Raw genomic sequence first — 19,380 nt, forward strand, 5'->3', positions numbered from 1 at the left:
AAATGTACTGTATCCCAGGTACCTGTACTCCCGAGATGTATGAGTACAAATCAGCGATGATTATACATGTACTCCGAACAAACTATTACTTGAGTAATACGGAGTCCTTGTAGGTGTACGGAGTACTCCGCAATTACTTGATAGGTGCTTACTCCGTACTCACAGTACAAGTAGGCGTAAGTACTCCGTACGTCAAGTATACTTACCTATCGTTCAGAGTACAAGTATCCGTGGCATTTGCCGACGCAGGACGGGAGTGGGGCCGTGGACTTTTTTAGTACCGCGTTCCTGGTCTAATGTACGGAGTGCGGAGCACCTGCTCCGTACAGTAAGTAAGTAATAATATATACTATACTTACTTACAGGCCGTCTACGCCGCAAGTACCATGTACACCTGCTTGTGCCACAACTGCAGTGCTTGCAGCCACAGCACGGATTGTACATGTGAACGGCCGATTGCTATGCAGCACTACTACCCGAGTTTGCTTACCTATAGTGCATGTGCATGTGCATTACGCGCCGTAATACTTGCCGGCACAGCACAGCATTTGCAGTGCACAAGCGCAGTGCTAATAGTTAGTACCTATGCATCCTAGCGCTGATGCCCTCCGCAAAATGTCCACCCCCCTAAATCGACGTCGTAGAGATCGTGGAGCAGGCCGTATCGAGTAGTAAGTGGGTCGTCGAAAATGTACTTGCCGTTCGCTCGCAAGCACACCGGCAGTCCAGGTACTCGGTCTGCGGCCAGTGCACCAACTCGCACGCATCCCGTCGTCTGCCATCGTCTGCGCGAGCGCCGACATGATGCATCGGATGACCTTCAGCCTCCGTTTGGGGAATAGCAGCCTCGTCGTCGGTGTTTCACGGCCATGCGGCCTCTCCACCCTGCTGAGCCTCGTCCGTAGCTCCCATGTACCGGCATGGCCGTTTCCTCGCCATTCCGTCCCGTCGTCCCGCTGTCGTCGTGAATGGTGATGCTCGTTCTCGCTCGCCATCGCCCCTCTTGCCCTTTGTCGGTCGTCGCTGCCCTCCGTCACCCTTCCTCACTCTTTGATCTCGACAACGCGTCAGCCGCCCTCAATCAACTCAACCAAAGACTTGCTTCCTTGGTAGCAGCACCGCCGTCGTCCGTTTCATCCGTTGGTGTCAATGCTCGCGCCGCACGCCATCCTCGTCGTCCAGTCACCACCACCCACCGCCAAAGGCTAAGAACGGCCGGTATCGACGAGACGGAGCCGACGAGTCGGGTCCGATGATCAAGTCGGCGAAAGCTTCCACTTCTCTCTTCTCCTTCCCTCCCGCCGACGCCATGGCCGACCCTGCGGTCAAGCGACTGCTCATCGCGAACCGGGGTGAGATTGCGAGCCGGATCCTGAAGACGGCGGCGAGGCTCGGGTACTTTACCATTTCCATCTACACCTCGACCGACGTCTCGAGTCCTCACGCCACCGACTCCCATCTCGCTCTTCCCGTCTCCTCCTACACCGATATTGGCGAGATTGTTGGCCTCATCCGCGAGCATCGCGTCCGCTTCGTCATCCCGGGATATGGATTCCTGTCCGAGAATGAGCACTTTGCCGCCGCCGTCGAGGAGGCCGGCGCCGTCTTCGTCGGCCCGACTCCCGACCTCATCTCGACCTTTGGCATCAAGGACCGCGCTCGCAACCTGGCCGCGAGCGTTGGCGTGCCGACCTGTCCAGGCTCGGGCCTCGTCGCCTCCGATGAGGAAGCCGTCCGTGCGGCCGAGAAGATTGGGTACCCCGTGCGGCTCCACGCCCTCTCCCTCGCACGCGCTCGACGCGCTGACGGATGTCTAGATCATGTTGAAGGCCACCGCAGGTGGCGGCGGAATGGCAAGTCGAACCCCCCCCCCCCCGTCGTGCCCGCCGATGACCGTCGTGCCCTCCCCGACTGACCTTGGACAGGGGCTGCAAATATGCGAGGACGAAAGCCAAGTGCGCGCATCCTTCTCCAGCGTCGTCAGCCGCGGCACCGCCCTCTTCTCCAATCCCGGCGTCTTCCTTGAGCGGTACTATCCCCTGTCAAGGCACGTCGAGGTCCAAATCTTTGGCGACGGCCGAGGCGATTGCGTTGCCTTCGGCGAGCGCGAGTGCTCCATCCAGCGGAGGCATCAAAAAGTCATCGAGGAGTCGCCGAGTCCCTTCGTGGAATGCCGGCCGGAGCTGAGGAAGCGGCTCATCGACGTCTCCGAGATGCTCGGTCGCACCATCGGCTACCGATCGGCCGGCACCATCGAGTATCTCGTCGACGACGCCACCGCCGACTTTTTCTTCCTCGAGATGAACACCCGCCTGCAGGTCGAGCACGGCATCACCGAGCTGCGCTTCGGCATCGATCTTGTCGAGCTCATGCTCGGCCAGGCCGAGCAGCCTCTGGACCTCGCCGCCTTCAAGTCGCTCGCTCCCCGGGGTCACGCCATCGAAGCTCGCGTCTATGCCGAGAACCCGTTGAAGAACCACATGCCAAGCCCCGGTCAGCTGCAGCACGTCGAGTTTGCCGCCGGCCCGGGCGTCAGGGTCGATACCTGGGTGCGGACCGGGACGAACGTCTCTCTCGCCTACGACCCCCTCCTGGCCAAGATCATGGCCTACGCACCGGACAGGGTTGCCGCCACCGCCACGTTGCACCGGGCGCTCGAGGCCAGCCGCCTGCAAGGCATCGTCACCAATGCCGACTTTCTGCGTGCCATCCTCGAAGCGGACCCGTTCGTCCGGGGCGAAACGACGACCAGCTTCTTGTCCAACTTCGCCTACACCCCCCGGGCCATGGAATTCATCTCGCCCGGCAGCTACACGACCGTCCAGGACCTCCCTGGCCGCGTCGGCATCGGCTTCGGGATACCCGAAGGCGGCCCGATGGATAAGTTGCACGCCCAGATTGCCAACTGCATCGTCGGCAACGACCTTGGCTGTGAGCTGCTCGAAATCACGTTCGCCGGGCCTACGATCAAGTTCCATCAAAGAGCAATCATCGCCATGGCGGGAGCCGTCGCCGACGTGCACCTTGACGGAACCCCCGTATCGATGAATGCCCGCGTCGAGGCTCCCGCGGGCTCCGTGCTGGTCATGGGCCGGCTTGCCGGGGGATGCCGGACCTATCTCGCCGTCCACGGCGGCTTCCCCCGCGTTCCCGTGTATCTCGGCTCCAAGTCGACCTGCCCCGTCGTCGAGATTGGTGGACACCAGGGGCGCCAGCTCGTCGCCGGCGACATGCTAGACCTGAGCGAGGCCGGCGAGTTTGTGCCGTTCACGTTGCCGACGTCGTTGATCCCCGTCTGGGACCCGACAGCCATCCACTGCTTGTCCGGGCCGCACGACTCGCCCGACATCATGACCGCGGCCGATGTGGAGGCCATCTACTCGAGCGAATGGACCATCTCGCACCAGGCTTCGCGTGTCGGCGTTCGTCTTCACGGGCCGCAGCCTCAATGGGCTCGACGCACGGGTGGTGAGGGCGGTTCCCACCCGAGCAACTACCTCGACTATCCGTATTCCATGGGCGCCCTGAACTGGACCGGTGACACGTCGGTCCTCTTTCCTGCCGATGCTCCCTCGTTGGGAGGCTTCATCACCTCCCACGTCGTTCCCCGCGCCGAGCTGTTCAAGGTCGGTCAGTTGAAACCGGGCGACAAGTTCCGCTTCCGCCCGACAACCGTGGAGGCGGCCATGGAGTTGCGCAAGAGACAGCTGGAATTTCTCGAGGCCCTATCGCAGCTTGCATCGAATGGCTCGCCGTCGGTCGCGCCGCTCTGCCTGACGCCTCCGGGCCGAGAAGCGGGCCATGTCTCGACGGCCATCATCGACAGATTCGAGGAGGCAACGATACGGCAGGCGGGAGATTCGTACATCTTGGTGGAGCTGCTGCAGTCTCTGCAGCTCGACGTCCGCTGCAGAGTTCAGGCCGTGGCGGAGGCCTTGGACGCTGCCAAGATTCATGGTGTGCAGCTTTCGACGCCCATCGGGTGCAGTGCGTTGTCCTCGTTCCGTTTTCGCGGGGGTCCAAGATGTTAATATTTTCAGGTTTGCTCGTCGAGTACGACGGCTTCAAGATTTCGCAGCGTGACTTGGTCGACAAGATCAAAGCCGTCTTGGCCGCGCAGCTGGGGTCTGGGACCTCGGCCAGGAAACTCGCGAGTCGACACATCCGGCTGCCCATGGTGTTTGATGACAAGGTCAACAAGGCATCGGTGGAAAGGTACATGGCGACGCAGCGACCGTACGCGACCTATCTGCCGGATCCGGTCGAGTTTATCGCTCGTTCCAACGGCCTGTCATCCAAGCAGGAGATTTTAGACCGCGTCTTGAGCACCAGGATCCTCGTCGTGGGCGTCGGCTTCTGGAGCGGCACGCCCATCGGCATCCCCCTGGACCCCCGCGCTCGACTCGTGGTGCCCAAATTCAACCCTTCGAGGACCTTTTCTCCGGCGGGCGGTCTCGGTATTGGCGGTTGCTTCTTTTCCTGCGACCCCGTGGTAAGACACCCCCTCCGATGCTTTCCGTTGCCTTTCCCGTCCGCTTACCCTCGACGGTAGGATGCCCCGGGAGGCTACGTGAACTTTGGCCGCACGCTGCCTGGATGGGACAAGTTCTGCGTCAACAAATGCTTCGGCAATCGCCCCTGGCTCTTCGACAACTTTGACCAACTGAGTTTCTACGTCGTCGACGAAGACGAGTTCGAGAGCATCTATAGCCGCTTCCAGGCCGGCAAGTACGAGCTCGAAATCGAGCACACCGAGTTTGACGTCGACGAATACTCCAACTTTTGCGAGAGCGTTGCCGAGGAGGCGGCCGTCTTCAAGGCGAGACAAGAGGCAGCCACGGCGATCGAGGTCGAAGCGTACGTTGGTTCATTCTCGTCGTCGTCGTCGTCGTCCGCCACGGCGCCCGGTGCTGACTTTGATGCTCTGCAGGGAGAGAAGCTTGTTTGCACAATGGCAGGAGGAGCAAAAGAGCGAAAAAGACACGGTTCCTTCCCTCGACGATATCGGTAGGTCATCACGTGGGCGGGCTGCCAACCGGCACGGGCGATGGACATTCACGACTGACACTTCACCAGATGACTCGTTCAAGATACAGGCCAGCATGCATGCTAGCATTTACAAGATCAAGGCCCAGAAGGGAGATGTGATCAAAGCAGGCGACATAATGGTCATCCTCGAAGCGATGAAGATGGAGGTCAACGTGGCGGCCTCGACAACACAAACAGGAATGATGATCCAGAGCATCGTCGTGGCGTTGGGCGACATCGTCAAGCCTGGCGACACCCTAATGGTTCTCTCGCCGTCCTCGGAGCCTTCAGCTTAATTCGTCGAGGTGAGGTGATCATCGGTGATCCTCAGCGTCTCCATGCCACGGTAGGAGAATCACGGCGATGCCATGTGCCAGCCGTAAGCCGGCAGGCTAGTTTGCTTCGGTTCCATTCCATTGTGCTCCGCATCATACATACTATACATGCGTACATGAATATTAGGCATATACACTTGTACATGTACATAGACATATATATACATGTATGATATATATAATTCAATAAGTTTCCAATTTCAAGGCTGGCATGGCAGGGCATTGCAATGCCCGACAAGACCAATCAAGGAACCAGATTCGCCGAGATCATGGCCTCAAACTCGGCGTAATTCAGGCCGCCGTAAAGCCGCATCTGTTCCCAGGAATACTCCAAGGTGTCCAGGACTCGGAAAACGTGCTAAGTCTCGTCAGCGATGGCCGCGCGCAGCCGAGGTCGCTCGCTCGATGCTCGTCAACCTACCTTGAATCCAAAATTCTTCATCTCCGTCAACTGCCCCCGCACCCGGTTCTGTTGTTCCTCATCGACGGTGGCGATGCCGGCCGTCAGGAGCGGCCAGAGGATGGCCAACTGGTTGATGCCGCTCGAAAAGTTGAAAATCAGCGTCAGTATCCGATCGACGATGGTCTTGATCTCAGGGTCGAACGCAGCGCTTCCGATGCGGCGCGTCACGATTCGCTCGAGGTAGACGGAACAGCCGAGGGCGTAGGACATGACGCACGCGGCGGCGGTGAGAGCCTCGGCATCTTCTTCCGAAGACCCCGACGGCACCTCGTTGATGCCGTCGAGGCGCAAGTATATGTCGGGCGCGGCGTCGTGCCAGTTTCGAATCCGATAGGCCAAGTCTCTGTGCATCATTTCTCGCTGATGGCGGTCCAAACCGGAGCGCGAGAGCTTGGCGAACCGGCTGATCTCCGCCTGGGTCGACATGACCCTGGACCAGGAGGCTCGGAGTTGGGCCATGGTGCGGTCCGCGGGGCTTCGCGAAGTCGCGAAGCTTGGGACGCCGAGGTTGTACTCCCAGCCGCCACCCAAGGTTTCCCAGTAGTCGCCCGGTATCAGTGGTCCCTCTCCCGTCGCGCAGGAGGCGGCGACGTCGAGATACGACATCATGGACACGAGGAATCGTCGTAGAGGGAGCGCGTTGGACACGCCGAGCTCCTCCGTGCCCTCGTTACCGGGGTGGGCGATGCGAGGGCTGTAGAGGGAGCGGAAGATCTGGCCGGCCCCCAGCAGGTGGATCTTCCAGGATGCGTCCGTGGACGACATCTTCTCGAACATGCAGAGCAGCAGGCTCGTGGCGAGGAGCTCCAGGCTTGCCTTGCTCTGGCCCGAGGAGACGAGGTCGCGCAGGCGCGTGACGACGCTCCCGTACAGCTTGACGGCGGCATTCCGATCGGCGTACCTGTTCTGGTTGTGGGCGAGTCCCGAGAGGTGCATGGCGCCGAGCGCCTTCATGGTATCCTGGAGAAGGCCGGAGCGGCCGAGGAGGGTGGGAAGCATCCGGTACGGGTTGGAGTTGGAGGGCGTGTCGTAGATGATGAGGTAGGTCGATACGGTGTGGAGGAAGTGGTGAAAGTAGAGGTTGTCGACGACGTCCACGCGAGCGGCCGGGTCCGGCATCGTCACTCGGAAGGACGACTCGATGCCCCTGACCGGTCCGGTGGGAGAAGCACCGCGTCTGGAGGCGAAGTCGAGAGGAGTCAAGGTAGAGTCGAGGTCGCCGGCAAAGGTGATGACGCCGGTGCCGGCCGTGGAGACGAGCGACCCGGCGTGCTCCGACTGGTACTGGCTGCGACAAACGACATCGTCGACGATCTCATCCGCGCTGGACGAGGCGGGAGTGGAACTCGACGAGGCAACCTGCTGGTCGAGCGCCGACGATCTACCGCCCGCCGGTTGCTGCGGTTGGCCCTTGGTTGGGCGAACGGCCTTGAAGACGAACTTGCGGTCAAAGTTGCACGACAGGTTCAGCCTCGTGCAGTTGGTGCAGGACGGCGTGCGCTCGTCGCATTTGACATGCCTCCGACGGCAGTTGACGCAGCCGGTAAAAACTCGCGGGTGCCATTTGCGCTGCCGCGAGGGAAGACTAGTTGTCGTCGGCGATGTCACCGTGGCCGAGGCGTCGCGATCCAGCTTGACCGGTGCCTCCAGCTTCACCATCGCCTCCACTCATGGCGGTGCCCGCAGCGCAGAGCAAGGATGGCGAAGGCGCGGGAAGGAGGAGCAGGTAGGATGGTGCTGGGGATGAGACGGGAGGTGATACGAGGCGAAGGGAAGGGATAGCAGGAGAGGGGGGAGGGATACGAGAGGATGGGATGGGATGAGAGAAGATGAGATGGGATGGGATGGGATGGGATAGGGCAGGACAGGACAGGACAGTTCAGGATACGGCGGAATGGAATGAAACAAGAACAAGATGGGATAGAGCAGGACACGAGGGAATGAAATGCGACCGGAGCAGGACGAGACGGGATGGGATGGGATGGGATGGGGTGAGATGGGGTATATGAGATGGGGTACGAGGTGACACGAGATGGGAATGGAATTCCAACGAGATGGGAATCAGATAGGAACGGAATGGGATAGGACGGGAAGGCAAGTAATACTGTGGAAGGGTACGGGGATGAGATGAAATGAGCATCGATGGGATGTCCCTGCGTCGAAGGTGGACGATGGTGTTGGTGGGTGGAGAGGCCCAACTTGGGGTTGTCCCAGCAGGGTGGGATGTGGTGAGAGGCTTCAGGACCATGGACGGCATTCGCAGCAACGGCTCAGTCCAAGTGGAGTCCGGCACCGGGGCATCACGTGCAGAAAGGCGACTAGGCGCTTTATGGACGGAGGGTGACGAATCAACGGCTTCTGACGAGGCCAACCGCCCCGTCGACTAATATGGCGATCCCCGTTGAGATTGGCGCATATAAATGGAGCACCGATGACGGGCTGAGCAACATGTATGCAGGCGTAAGGAGGTATTCGGTACTCCGTACCTTGGAACAGAGTACCTACCTAGTAGTACGGAGTAGTAGCCTAGTGGTTGGACGGTGTACTTGTTACCAGATGCGCAAGTATTATTACTGCAAGTATTTACTGCAACAACCCCGTACTTACTTGCACTTACAGTACCTAGTAAGTACTTGCAAGTCCACCGCAAGTAATATGTGCGTCGGTACTCCGTACAGTGCGTCGCAAGCACCGCAAGTACTTGGATGCTCCGTACCTGCAGTGCCACGAGTGCCCCTACAATACTTTTCATGCTTGAGCTCGGTCATTGCCAGGACGCCATGTGTGGCGGAGTACTCGGTACTTGCAATTCGTATGTGCAAGTACAAGCACAGCTAGCTATGCGCACACGTGCTGCGGATGCGGCCTTCCAAGTAAGACACGCGCACGCGTACGGAGCATTTCTTCGACAGGCCTGTTGCCAGCAGCGGGTCATTCTGGAAGGGTGCCTCGGCGATGGTGCCGGCGTGCGGCAGAGTCATGACAAATGAGCCAAAGGTGGATACGAGCTGCGTTCGAGAACCAAGGAAAACGTTGGGTACGGTTAGTGTCACCGTCAGTATTTACTCCATACTCCGTATTTGTATCCAAGTGCTTGTACTCCGTACGGAGTACGTACTGCACTTGCAGTCACCGTTGTCGGCGACCGCCGAACTACGCATGCGCAGGAACCTACTTACTTACACTTCCTGCAAGCACAGCACGTACGGTGTATTAAGCCGGGTTGCGAGGAGCGTACCTGTTTCATAGCCGATCCTTGCTGCTCTCACCGAAAATGTAAGATTCAAGTGCGAGGGCATGTGCCGTGTAAAGCACACCGACAACCGCACTCGCCCCCAACGCCGAAACCAGGCACCGTGGTGGCCCATGCCATCGTCACCGTCGGCATCGTCGTCAGCCGTTGTTTTTTTTTCCCTTATCGCCATGGTGCAAGACGGCGAAGGGGGAGGTGATAGACACATGACGCAATAAGGCGGTCGGTTATTGATGGGACGGAGGTGCCCCGTACGGCGACTAACAGCAAGCACGCATGGTTATCGGCGAGAAGCTAGCTCGAACGCTACAAGGATTATTCACCATACTTTACCGCCAAATACGCTCACCCGTATAGCATCGGTACGCAGGGCAAGTAATGATTTCAATGCGGCCATGGGCCTTGAAGAATTTCTTGAAGCATGCAGTCAGTTGTTGATTTTCCGTTGTAGGGGAAGATGGCATCCGATGGTGGAGGTGTAAGTACGTGTAGAAGTCGCCAAGGAACTCTGCTGCTTGTATCTCTGCGAGACACTCGCCGAGACACCAGGAGCTTGTACATGTACTTGAGTACTTAGACAGACCCCAGGGTGCGGGAGAGTCATGCATGTTCAGCCTGATGGGGCCGATGGCCTTTCTAGCCCGTAGCCCCATGAGGGGATCTGGCAAAGAACCCACGAAACTCGCACGGAGTCGAATCAAGTACATGTACTTCGTATTAGTTCTCTATACGGTACCCGATCATGTACAGATACGTGCGTTCGAAGTGCAAGTACTCTACAGAGTACAGTCCAAGTACGTCCAAGTACGTCCAAGTACGAGTGCCTTAAACTACTCACTTACAGCAAGTACTGTACAGCACAAGCACAGTACATGCAAGTACGGGGGACTGTACTGTACTCGCTAGGTACACGACGTGTATGAAGCCACACTCCATATACTCTGTACTTCCACCTGCTTACTTGCATGCATTACTTGTCTGCGCGGAGTACTTACTCCGTACATTCTGTGCATTTGCCAGCAGCCACGAGTACGCATGCTCCTCCATTCGCACAGCCAAGTACCTTGTAAGTAGGTGCAAGTAAGTACGAAGTATGTGCGCAGCATGCTACTGCTGCACGTGTGTACGGGTAGACCACAGTCAACGAGGCTACCCGACCGTATTGCTCCGAGCAAACACTAGCAATTAATTAATTAATCATCGTACCTTTCGGCCGCGGGTAGTGCAGGCATCAGAGACCAGCCCGCAAGGACTCGCCGACTCTCGAATCGAATCCTTTCCCGGCCCCCTCCGCCGGCGTGAGCCTCCTCTCTCGCCCTCCATGTTCTCGTCCAGGGTAAGCTCCCATCGTGCAGCGGCCCCTCGCCGACAACTTTGCGGCTTCTGAGGCCGAGGTGATGGATGGCTCGTTTCGAAGCAATTCCTTACCATTCGGTGCAGGTGATGCGTGCGAGCAGGTGATGCGTACGAGCAGGACGGCGTCGGACCAGCAAACCCTCCGCGTTCGGAACCGCTGTCCCGTGCCGGGTCTTCGGACGAGGATGAGCGCGTACGCGTCCAGGCATGCGACGAGGCCATCTGTGACTGGCCGGAACACAGATGAGGCCCCGAGATGCCTGCCCTCTCTGCAGCCACGCCGAGGCTGACGTCATCTCCTCGCGCAGGCCCCCAAATGCCGTCGTGGTCGGTCGGTGAGTCGAATGAACCGCCGACCAGAGCCTGCCGTCTCATCGACACCGCATCGTGTCGCCGGCGAGGACTTCGTGGCGGACAGTCATCCGTCCAGGCTTGGCCGGCAGGCTCGGTCGTGTTGAAATGGAACCGTCCGTCGGGGTGCGAAGCAGCGTCCAGAACAGAGAGCGTGCCGTGCCGCAGCCGTATTGCACCAACCCTCGTGGGTAGGAACACTCGTACACGGAGCGTATGGGTATACACGTACAAGGTCAAGGAACGACGTGCGGAACTGGAACTCTGCCAGCCAGAGACGGAGGGGGCCTCTCGGAGCGGTGACGGCGAGGGCAATTCATCAACAGCAGCAAGGACCCTCCGTGTTCCTCACGTTCAGCAAAACAGAGAGTACTTGCAAGTGCCTTCAGACACCAACATCGATGACAACACACAATACTGGGTAATATGCATGCAACGGTATCAAGGAGGATGGCGAGATGGCAGCCTGGCACCCACCCGGTTCAGGCAAAAGGGCCACTTTCATGTCGCCCTCTCGTATGCTATGCTCCGAACCACGGGCCAAAACACCAATGATTTGACTCGAATGAGCACCGTGATGGCCACTGCTCGTATTTCCATGACGGTGCTGCAAACGTGCCATAAGCAGGAACATGAGAGTGCGTGGGTGGGAACCGGTCCCAGCACTCGGTGTGCTATGCCTGTAGTGAACCGCGCGAGTTGCTTGTAGGCACCCGTACTTGCTGTACACGAAGAGCGGTCTTAGTGGGTGGCACTCACTACAAAGTACAGGCATGTCGGTGGGTGGGTGCGCTGAAGTGGCGTGCGGAGTAAAGTTCATGCTACTGCGCACTAACATTCCGGTAGGAAATCAGCGGTTAGCGCCGGGTACTGGACAGGCTCTGGCGCGGCATATCGCCGCACCTCCAGTGCAGATGCGCCATGCCGCCGATTACATAATTGGTGCCTCCGCCCCCGCACCGACCAAATCAAGCTGCACCCTTCAGCGCAAGCACAGCACGGCAGCGCGCGCAGTTGGCAGCGCCTGAAGTCCCTGCGGGTCATGTCTGCCATCGACAGGCCGAAGACGCTGAATCGCACAGTCCCCTGTATCGCAAAGAAGGCTGAAATGGGTACCGACGCGAGATACGAATGATTGCTCTGGGATGGGAACGCGACGAAAATACATTGCGTCAATCTACTTGTACGAGGATGACTCGCAGGATCGCGGCGTTGGGAGGAAAACCAAAACTACCACTCGAATCGCGCCGATTGAAATTTCAGCTACTCGAGTACCTGTTGTAGGTAAGTAGTCGTGGTCACCTCGGTGAAACTACTCCATGACTGAGGCGAATGAAGGACTGGATGACAAAGGCTTGCTATTCGACTTTCTGCTGGATGGAAAGGATGGGGTATCGTGCACGAGTTACGACTCTGTGCGGCTGTCCAGCAAGACCGCACCATGTCTGCGCAGTCTACAAGTGCAGTGCAATACAGCGTCACTTGCACCATGCGCAAACGTCAAAATACACATTGCATTCGGTGCACTGAATTGCCGGCAATATTGGTGACGGATTTGCATATAAGTCATGGTTACGGAGCAGTGAGGGTTAATTATACACATTAATACTCATGGTATACTATCATCTCCAGAGCAATATCGACGACGCTAAGAAAACCCAGGGGAATGAGAACATGTACTTGCTTGTACAAGTGCAAGTGCAAGTATTATTAGTATTATACAACTACTTACTGCAAGTACATGCAAGTACATGCAAGTACTAGGTAAGTAATACAAGTGCATCCACACCATCGCATGTTGTCAACTCAACGGCGATACAGCATCATGGCAGATTGACTCAGACCTGTGTGCTACCGCTCAAACAAACAAGTGCGGCCATGCAGTGAATGAAGAAAGCAGGACAGCAATGGCCGGAGGGCTAGATTTCTTGCGGCTGAAAATACTCGTAGGATGCCGATTTGCAAGTGACAATACCGCATCGGGTTCAGCCCGGGCAGTTGGCAAGTGTGGCACCCAGGTAGGTGTATAGAGCAGGAAGGGCACGACGATTGGCGATTGATATGCGCATGTATTCTGTAGATGTAGCGTACGAAGCAGGCACTTCAAAACGGGGCCGACGAGAGACGAAAAAGATGCACTGTGAAGCAAGACCATGTGCGGGCTTTATCCCGACTTCTACCCTCCCATTTCGCCTACATGCTCGGTAGAGTGTTGCACAGCCACTTGCAAACTCGAACAGACGCGGTGGGTTGAAACCCCCTGGGGCAAGATCCGATAGATAAACCGAGCACAGTGAGCACGGCACAAGGTGTACAACTAATTTGCTTACCTACTTACAGTACTAGAACGTATAGTGGGCTGGCAAAAGTGTCGATTCACCTTGTAATGGTAGCGCAACCAAAGTTCCATCGTCAATTTTGTCCAGTGACTGTTGCCTCATACTGTGCTGCACATGTACATGTGCTGCAAGTAATAGCATGCTCTACGGAGTAATTAATGGTACACTTATGTGCTGTGCCTTTAATGCCGAGACCGACCCATACTAGCAGTGGTGGAGGGGTGAGGCGGATCCTGCATCCATCAGCTTCAGCTGGACCTCAGCCACAGGCCACTAAAGCCGGCTGTTGTCTGCTGTGGGTGGCACTATCTGCCGCTGCCAACAGTCTGGCAAGTACAGCACGAGTATTGCAGTGCAGCGCCTCAGTGTAGCTGTACATGGTCATGTATGAGCATGTACATGTACAGTGCTGTGCACTACAGTACACACCTATGAATACCTAAGTACCTACCAAGTATGCACATGTACAGTGCACTGAACACCTATAAACATGTACATGTACTGTACAGTGCACTGTTACATCTACTCGAGTGCACCAAAGTATACGTATGTACCCCAGTACCTACCCAATAACTTGCACAGTACTGTAAGGTACCTAATAAGCAGTAATATTCGCAGTGCTCCGACTTGCATGTACAAGCACAGTACTGTTCTTCGTTCCCTTCTCCACACTGGGTGGCGCAGATGCCAAAGACACTTGGGAGAAAGTGTAACCGCCTTCGCTAATTTCCTTCCATGATTTGACCGCCCCTTCGATACCTTCGACAGGGACAAAAACCTTGAAACCGCCGACACTGCCCACTGCGTGCGGGTGGGAAGAAAAGTAGGCACAGCCTCCGAGGGGGACTTCGCAAGCGAGACACCATGCCGCCCGCTGAGCCGGCGGATGCGAACTCCCGTCGGCCGCGACGTGACGGCCATCTCGACGTAGACGATGACGGCGGCCACCCACGACGGAGCTCACGAGACCACGACAACCGCCATCACCGTCCCCGCCTCGGCTCCCGTGACAGGCACCGCTCCTCGCTCACCCCAGAGGACGGCGACCGCCGTCGAGGCGGAGAGGCGCGCACGAGGAGACACCATCGGGAGCCGGACAGGACGAGAGATGGAGAGAGAGCCAGGGACAGGGAGAGGGTCAGGGACCGGGATAGGAGCAAGGACAGGCGCAGGAGCAGAGACAGGGACCGCAGGCGGAGGCGGTCCCGGTCACGATCAAGGTCACGATCACGGTCACGCGACAAAAGGCGGCGGCCGCAACGCAATGATTCGGATCGAGCCTCGCCGCCAAGGGAGCAAGCCGGCAAGGATTTGGTCAAGGTCAAGCACCGAGGCCCTTTACCCTCCCAGGAAGCCTCCTTCGCCATCAATAATTGCGAGGAACCCGAGCAGCCAAAGGAAAAGGCCAACTGGGGAACGACAGGTGTTCTGGCGGCCATGTCAAACTCAGTCACCCAGGCTGACGGCACATCCACCACGCTCAAGTACCACGAGCCGCCCGAGGCACGCAAGCCGTCATCGCGGGATCAGTGGAAGCTCTACGTCTTCAAGGGCGCCGATATCGTCGACTCGATCGACCTCAACTTGAAGAGCTGCTGGCTCGTCGGCCGCGACGCCGGCGTCGTCGATTTCAACGCCGAGCACCCCAGCATCAGCAAGCAACACGCCGTCATCCAGTTCCGCTACATCGAAAGGCGTGACGAGTTTGGTGACAAGATCGGCCGCGTGAAGCCCTACCTTCTCGATCTCGAGAGCGCCAACGGCACCGTTCTCAACGACAGCAAGATACCCGACAGCCGCTACCTCGAGCTGAGGGACAAGGATATGATTCAGTTCGGGAGCAGCACGCGTGAGTACGTCGTGATGCTCGCCCCTAGAGACTAAATGATTATGTTCATCGCCGGCATCTGCCATTCCACTCGTTGTCTCGAGAAGCCGCGCCATGCCCGATTCCCACTTCGGGTCTGTCTGCATCCTGAAGGGCGACTGTGCGACCGAGTGCAGCCCTCACTCGCCATGAGAGAAGCCTCGGCCGCATGGCGAGCCACCCCCTTGTCCTCGTTTGTCCTAGGAATCCGCCTCACGAGTATGGCGTGCTGAGCTCAGCTCAGCCTAGACTTAACTCGCCTGGCCATGTTGACGGTGATGAAGCCGACGATGAGATTCGATGGATTCGGTCCATCGAGCACTCGCCTAGGCTTGCAACCCATGCGAGGCTAGTCATGGAAAACCGCCGAAACAAAGGCCGGCCGGGTCTCGCATGGCAGACCATCGAACCAAGGAACCGTCCCCACATTGGAAAAAGGTGGTGCGGCGTGCCACACAACCGACCTGGCCGTGGTGGTATCGAGGAAGGTCTCCGCGAATCCGACCGTCTAGCTTTGGACATGCAGCTCCCCAATGCAACCGCCCTCCTCTGCCGATAACCAATCAGGTTGGATGCTCTCTCGCTCGTCGGGACCTTTATTCGAGTCTTTGTCGTCTCCGCATGCCGTGCAAGGGCCCAACCTGGCAACTGGCCGAAGCGATTACGAGCTTCCATACAGAATCTTCGCCTCCTTTTCTATTCTTACCGTGTCCTTCCTACCGTGCGACCCCGTACCGTCTGTCGCAGGTCACTATATTCTGCCCACTCGTCTCTCTTGTCTGCTTCGATGCAACCGCCTACCACGCACCAACCTGCTTCATCACACTTCGTCGCCCTTCAAGCCCCTCGCCGGCCCCGAGGGAGCTCGGAATGGCCATCTGGTTGACACCTGATCTCGGATGATTGTTCCTCTCCGTCATCTGTGATGATGACGTCCTCGAGAACAGGCTTTCGCCAGGCTGAGCTTGCTTGCAGCTATCGCCCGTCGCTAGCCCACACCTCACTAAGGTTTGCCCAGCCACCCACGGCAACCTTTCGAGTCAATCCTCACTCGACAGCTCGCACGCAGCAGCGCCTCCGTGGGCGGTCGATGGATGGCATGCGTGCGATGTCGCACATGCTCGAACCGTCATGCCTGATGTGATTATTGCAGCCCCTGATGGCGCAGAACCTACCTGTGTGCTGCGGACCCGTCCTGCTTCCCTGCAGTGCCACCACCCAGACAATGAGCTAGGGTGGTAGGCAGATGGATGGATGGCAGTCTCCGACCAGGGCCGTGACGAGCCTTGAATGCGCAGTCCTCGCCCATGACGCCGTCGATGACCTATAAAGGAGGCGTGATTCTGCGCCGAACCCCTGATCCTGGAATCCACCAGCTTCAATCAACACGTGCCAACGCCACGAGCCCCTTGGGGATTTGTCTTGATCGTCAACCGCGCTTCCTGTGACACGACCTGAGCGGCACTCGGATGGGGATCGCTTGCTCATCATCATCGTTGGCAATGGCAGTCTTTCCTCGGACAACGCTCAAGCCATCGCCAAAGAAATGCTAATTTTCGACGTCAGGCCCTGATCAACCGAGCAGCATCGCGCTACGAGACAACGGCAGTCTACAGCCACCCGGATGCCAAGGTTGACGTTGTCCTTGTGCACGGCCTGAACGGCTCCCCCGACAAGACGTGGACAGCGAGCAACGGCACCTTCTGGCCCGTCGACCTTCTGCCGTCGGCCCTCAGGGGGACCCCAGCCAACGTCTTGGTGTACGGATACAATGCAGACGTGTACTCGCGCAGGTATGATCGCAGCGCCAGCGACAATTTCATCCACCAGCACGCCCAGACGCTCGTCACGAGCCTGACCCTGTTTCGCAAGAGCGAGGGGACCTTTCGGAACCCCATCGTTTGGGTCTGCCACAGCCTGGGCGGCATCTTGACCAAGCGGGCGCTGCTGTACTCGAATGACCTGCGCATGGCACACCAAGAAGACTATCGCTCCATCTACGTCTCAACCTTTGGCCTCATATTCCTTGGCACGCCACACACGGGGTCGGATGTGGCCACCTGGGGGCTCGTCCTGCAGAGCATGTCGGACGCCATCCTGCCCCGCCGATTTTTCGAATCCGAATCGGTCCTGTTGAAGACGCTCAAGAAGGATAACGAGACGCTGTCCAATATCAACAACCATTTTTTGGACATATATCAGCGCTTCCGCATCCACATGGCACACGAGAACCACAAGTCGGACATCAAGGGCACAAAGTACCAATATCCCACCCCCCCCCCCCATCTCTCTCTGGACAAGTCGCACCCGTTTCCGGCTCCCGGTGTCTCCCACTTTGCTAACCGGAGAGCCTAGAATCATCGTCGTCGACGCCAACTCGGCCAGCCCGCAGTTACCGGGGGTGACGTACTACGGCATCGAGGCGACCCATGGCATGATGTGCAAGTTTGACAGCCCCAGCGCCCCTGGCTTCCGAGCAATCTCGACAGACATCCGCCAGTGGGTGCTTGATGCACCGGCCATCATCGCCGTCCGATGGGAGATGGAGGAGCAGGAACGAGCCGCGCGCATCCGGCACGAGCTGCGGGAACGAATGTCTCCCTACGTGAACCGGCGTTCCATTCACCCTGGAATCAGTACCGTATCTGTCTCCGACGACATCCAACCACGGGCAGCCCAGCCACTCCGTCTTGAACATGATGCTTTCCTGACCGTACCAGCAAGCTCGACGCCTCGAAGTGCGAGCCACTGCTCCATCATGTCTCCTCCGATATCGACGGAGAATCCTCCAATGGTACCGAGGGCGCTGCTTTCACCGGCGCAGGATGAACTCGTCATCTTGGATGGGGGGGAGCGAGTGTACAGGTTGAGGGGGTGAACGAGCACCGACAGCAGCGTCGTGGCTTCGATGATATGCTCCTTTTCCGATTTCTCCTGAAAGATGTTGACCTGCAAAGGCGCGAAAAGCCGCTATTTTGTCCCTCTCCTGCTTCGTTTTTCTCCGTTGTCTACTCAAAAGTGTATTTAGTCGTTGGATGCGGCCACTGCTCTGAATGCAATATGGGCTGAGACAGGAGATTCTCCATCCATGGGCGAGGAACCCGCCAGTGTAACATATGACGAGCTCCTCGTCGTACCATTAGCCGGCTTGACAAGTAGACCAGCTGCATTGGCATTGGAAACGCCCAACAAAGTACCTCAATGCTATAGGCGGGAGACTTGGTAGCCAACTTGATAAAATCCTACCCATCAAGTTGGATCCACATGCCACACCTGTGCCGGCCCTTAGTCGCTTCAGGAGCATGAGTAATAATCTGGGCACATTGCAACAACGCGCCAAGACCGGACGGAAGCGGAGCGGAGCGGAGCGGAAGTGGGTGACCGGTATAAATAGCGCGAGACACTGCACATGGACACGTAGGTAGGTGTAGGTCCATGTGTCCCTGCACGTACCGGAGATACCGGGAGGCTGTCAGGTCCCCTGACCGACATGCCGCAGCAAACCATCAACAAGATAATCTCGGGTTGACCTCGTCTCCATTTCGACGGCGATACCGAGGCGAACCAACTCTGGCATCGCAAATACCATTCGTCTACGAGAAGAGGCGTATGTAGAAAGGTGCTAGGAACCCCTGGTCGCGGGAGCCGTGAAGTTGATAATACCGTCGCAGCAGGGGGGTCACCAATTTTTTCTACTCCGTGCTTGGTCCTAGGGCCGGGGAACCGGATGTAAGACACGAACGTTGGGTCGACGTCCCGTGCGGATATCCAGCCGCCTGATGGCCTAATGGTGGCTGCATGAAATCATAAGTGATATCCCACGGAGCTGGCGGCAACGTCTCGCACATGTAAGATTTCCATGAGTACAAGATATTCGGGAACGTTGGGGAAGGGGGGGGGGGGGTTGACCCTGAACCATGGAGAGCCTTTCGGAAATCGAGCGCAAGTTACTGTAAAAGCGCATGCGGGGACCACCTGCTGTAGGGTCCTGCTCGAGTTGCTGAATTCAAGGCTGAAGCAACTCGTTTTATTCATACAGCCAAGTTCTGGCTGGCTTAGAACAGGTCGGGATTGGACAAAAATCTGAACGGTTGCGAGTAAAATGGTGGAGCTGGTCTCGATAGCCGATGCCCATCACACCGACCGGGTAATCGTCAGATGTCGGCCCTGCCGAATGCACAAGGGTATCCCGCCAGTGACAGGTGACAGGTGACGCCGCAAACAGGCCGGGATAACGTCAATGATTGTGTGGCCCGCCTTGCAATAGGTGATCTTATACCCCAACGATGACGCCGGAGACATCTCATGTCATGCGACGGATACGTATAATTGCGACAAACGGGCAGCCAACGATGAAGGCATTCATTTCCAGTTCTGCGGCAAATTAC

At 57.6% G+C, this 19,380-nt stretch overlaps 5 protein-coding genes across 5 annotated transcripts; 4 read left to right on the forward strand and 1 right to left on the reverse strand.

Annotated features, from left to right (window-relative positions):
- Window positions 1–1,252: 1,252 nt before the first annotated feature.
- On the forward strand, window positions 1,253–5,324 carry DCS_06770 (urea amidolyase; the record flags this gene model as incomplete). The annotated part of the gene is made up of 6 exons (XM_040804058.1): window positions 1,253–1,822; window positions 1,926–3,987; window positions 4,041–4,492; window positions 4,553–4,857; window positions 4,931–5,007; window positions 5,077–5,324. 6 exons carry the CDS (start codon window positions 1,253–1,255, stop codon window positions 5,322–5,324), a joined length of 3,714 nt encoding a protein of 1,237 aa, XP_040654162.1.
- Window positions 5,325–5,607: 283 nt separating this feature from the next.
- Window positions 5,608–7,485, reverse strand: DCS_06771 (C6 transcription factor; the record flags this gene model as incomplete). The annotated part of the gene is made up of 2 exons (XM_040804059.1): window positions 5,608–5,721; window positions 5,785–7,485. The coding sequence occupies 2 exons, from the start codon at window positions 7,483–7,485 to the stop codon at window positions 5,608–5,610; spliced, it is 1,815 nt and encodes a 604-aa protein (XP_040654163.1).
- A 3,206-nt stretch (window positions 7,486–10,691) lies between these two features.
- DCS_06772 (uncharacterized protein) lies at window positions 10,692–11,921 on the forward strand (the record flags this gene model as incomplete). The annotated part of the gene is made up of 3 exons (XM_040804060.1): window positions 10,692–11,491; window positions 11,558–11,569; window positions 11,633–11,921. 3 exons carry the CDS (start codon window positions 10,692–10,694, stop codon window positions 11,919–11,921), a joined length of 1,101 nt encoding a protein of 366 aa, XP_040654164.1.
- Window positions 11,922–13,989: 2,068 nt separating this feature from the next.
- Window positions 13,990–15,551, forward strand: DCS_06773 (uncharacterized protein; the record flags this gene model as incomplete). Its single annotated transcript, XM_040804061.1, has 2 exons — window positions 13,990–14,974; window positions 15,130–15,551. 2 exons carry the CDS (start codon window positions 13,990–13,992, stop codon window positions 15,549–15,551), a joined length of 1,407 nt encoding a protein of 468 aa, XP_040654165.1.
- A 572-nt stretch (window positions 15,552–16,123) lies between these two features.
- Window positions 16,124–17,870, forward strand: DCS_06774 (LipA and NB-ARC domain protein; the record flags this gene model as incomplete). Its single annotated transcript, XM_040804062.1, has 3 exons — window positions 16,124–16,230; window positions 16,609–17,250; window positions 17,348–17,870. The coding sequence occupies 3 exons, from the start codon at window positions 16,124–16,126 to the stop codon at window positions 17,868–17,870; spliced, it is 1,272 nt and encodes a 423-aa protein (XP_040654166.1).
- Between the last annotated feature and the right edge of the window lie 1,510 nt (window positions 17,871–19,380).

The sequence above is a fragment of the Drechmeria coniospora genome, chromosome 03, assembly GCF_001625195.1.
Source record: "Drechmeria coniospora strain ARSEF 6962 chromosome 03, whole genome shotgun sequence".
NCBI classification, from domain to species: domain Eukaryota; kingdom Fungi; phylum Ascomycota; class Sordariomycetes; order Hypocreales; family Ophiocordycipitaceae; genus Drechmeria; species Drechmeria coniospora.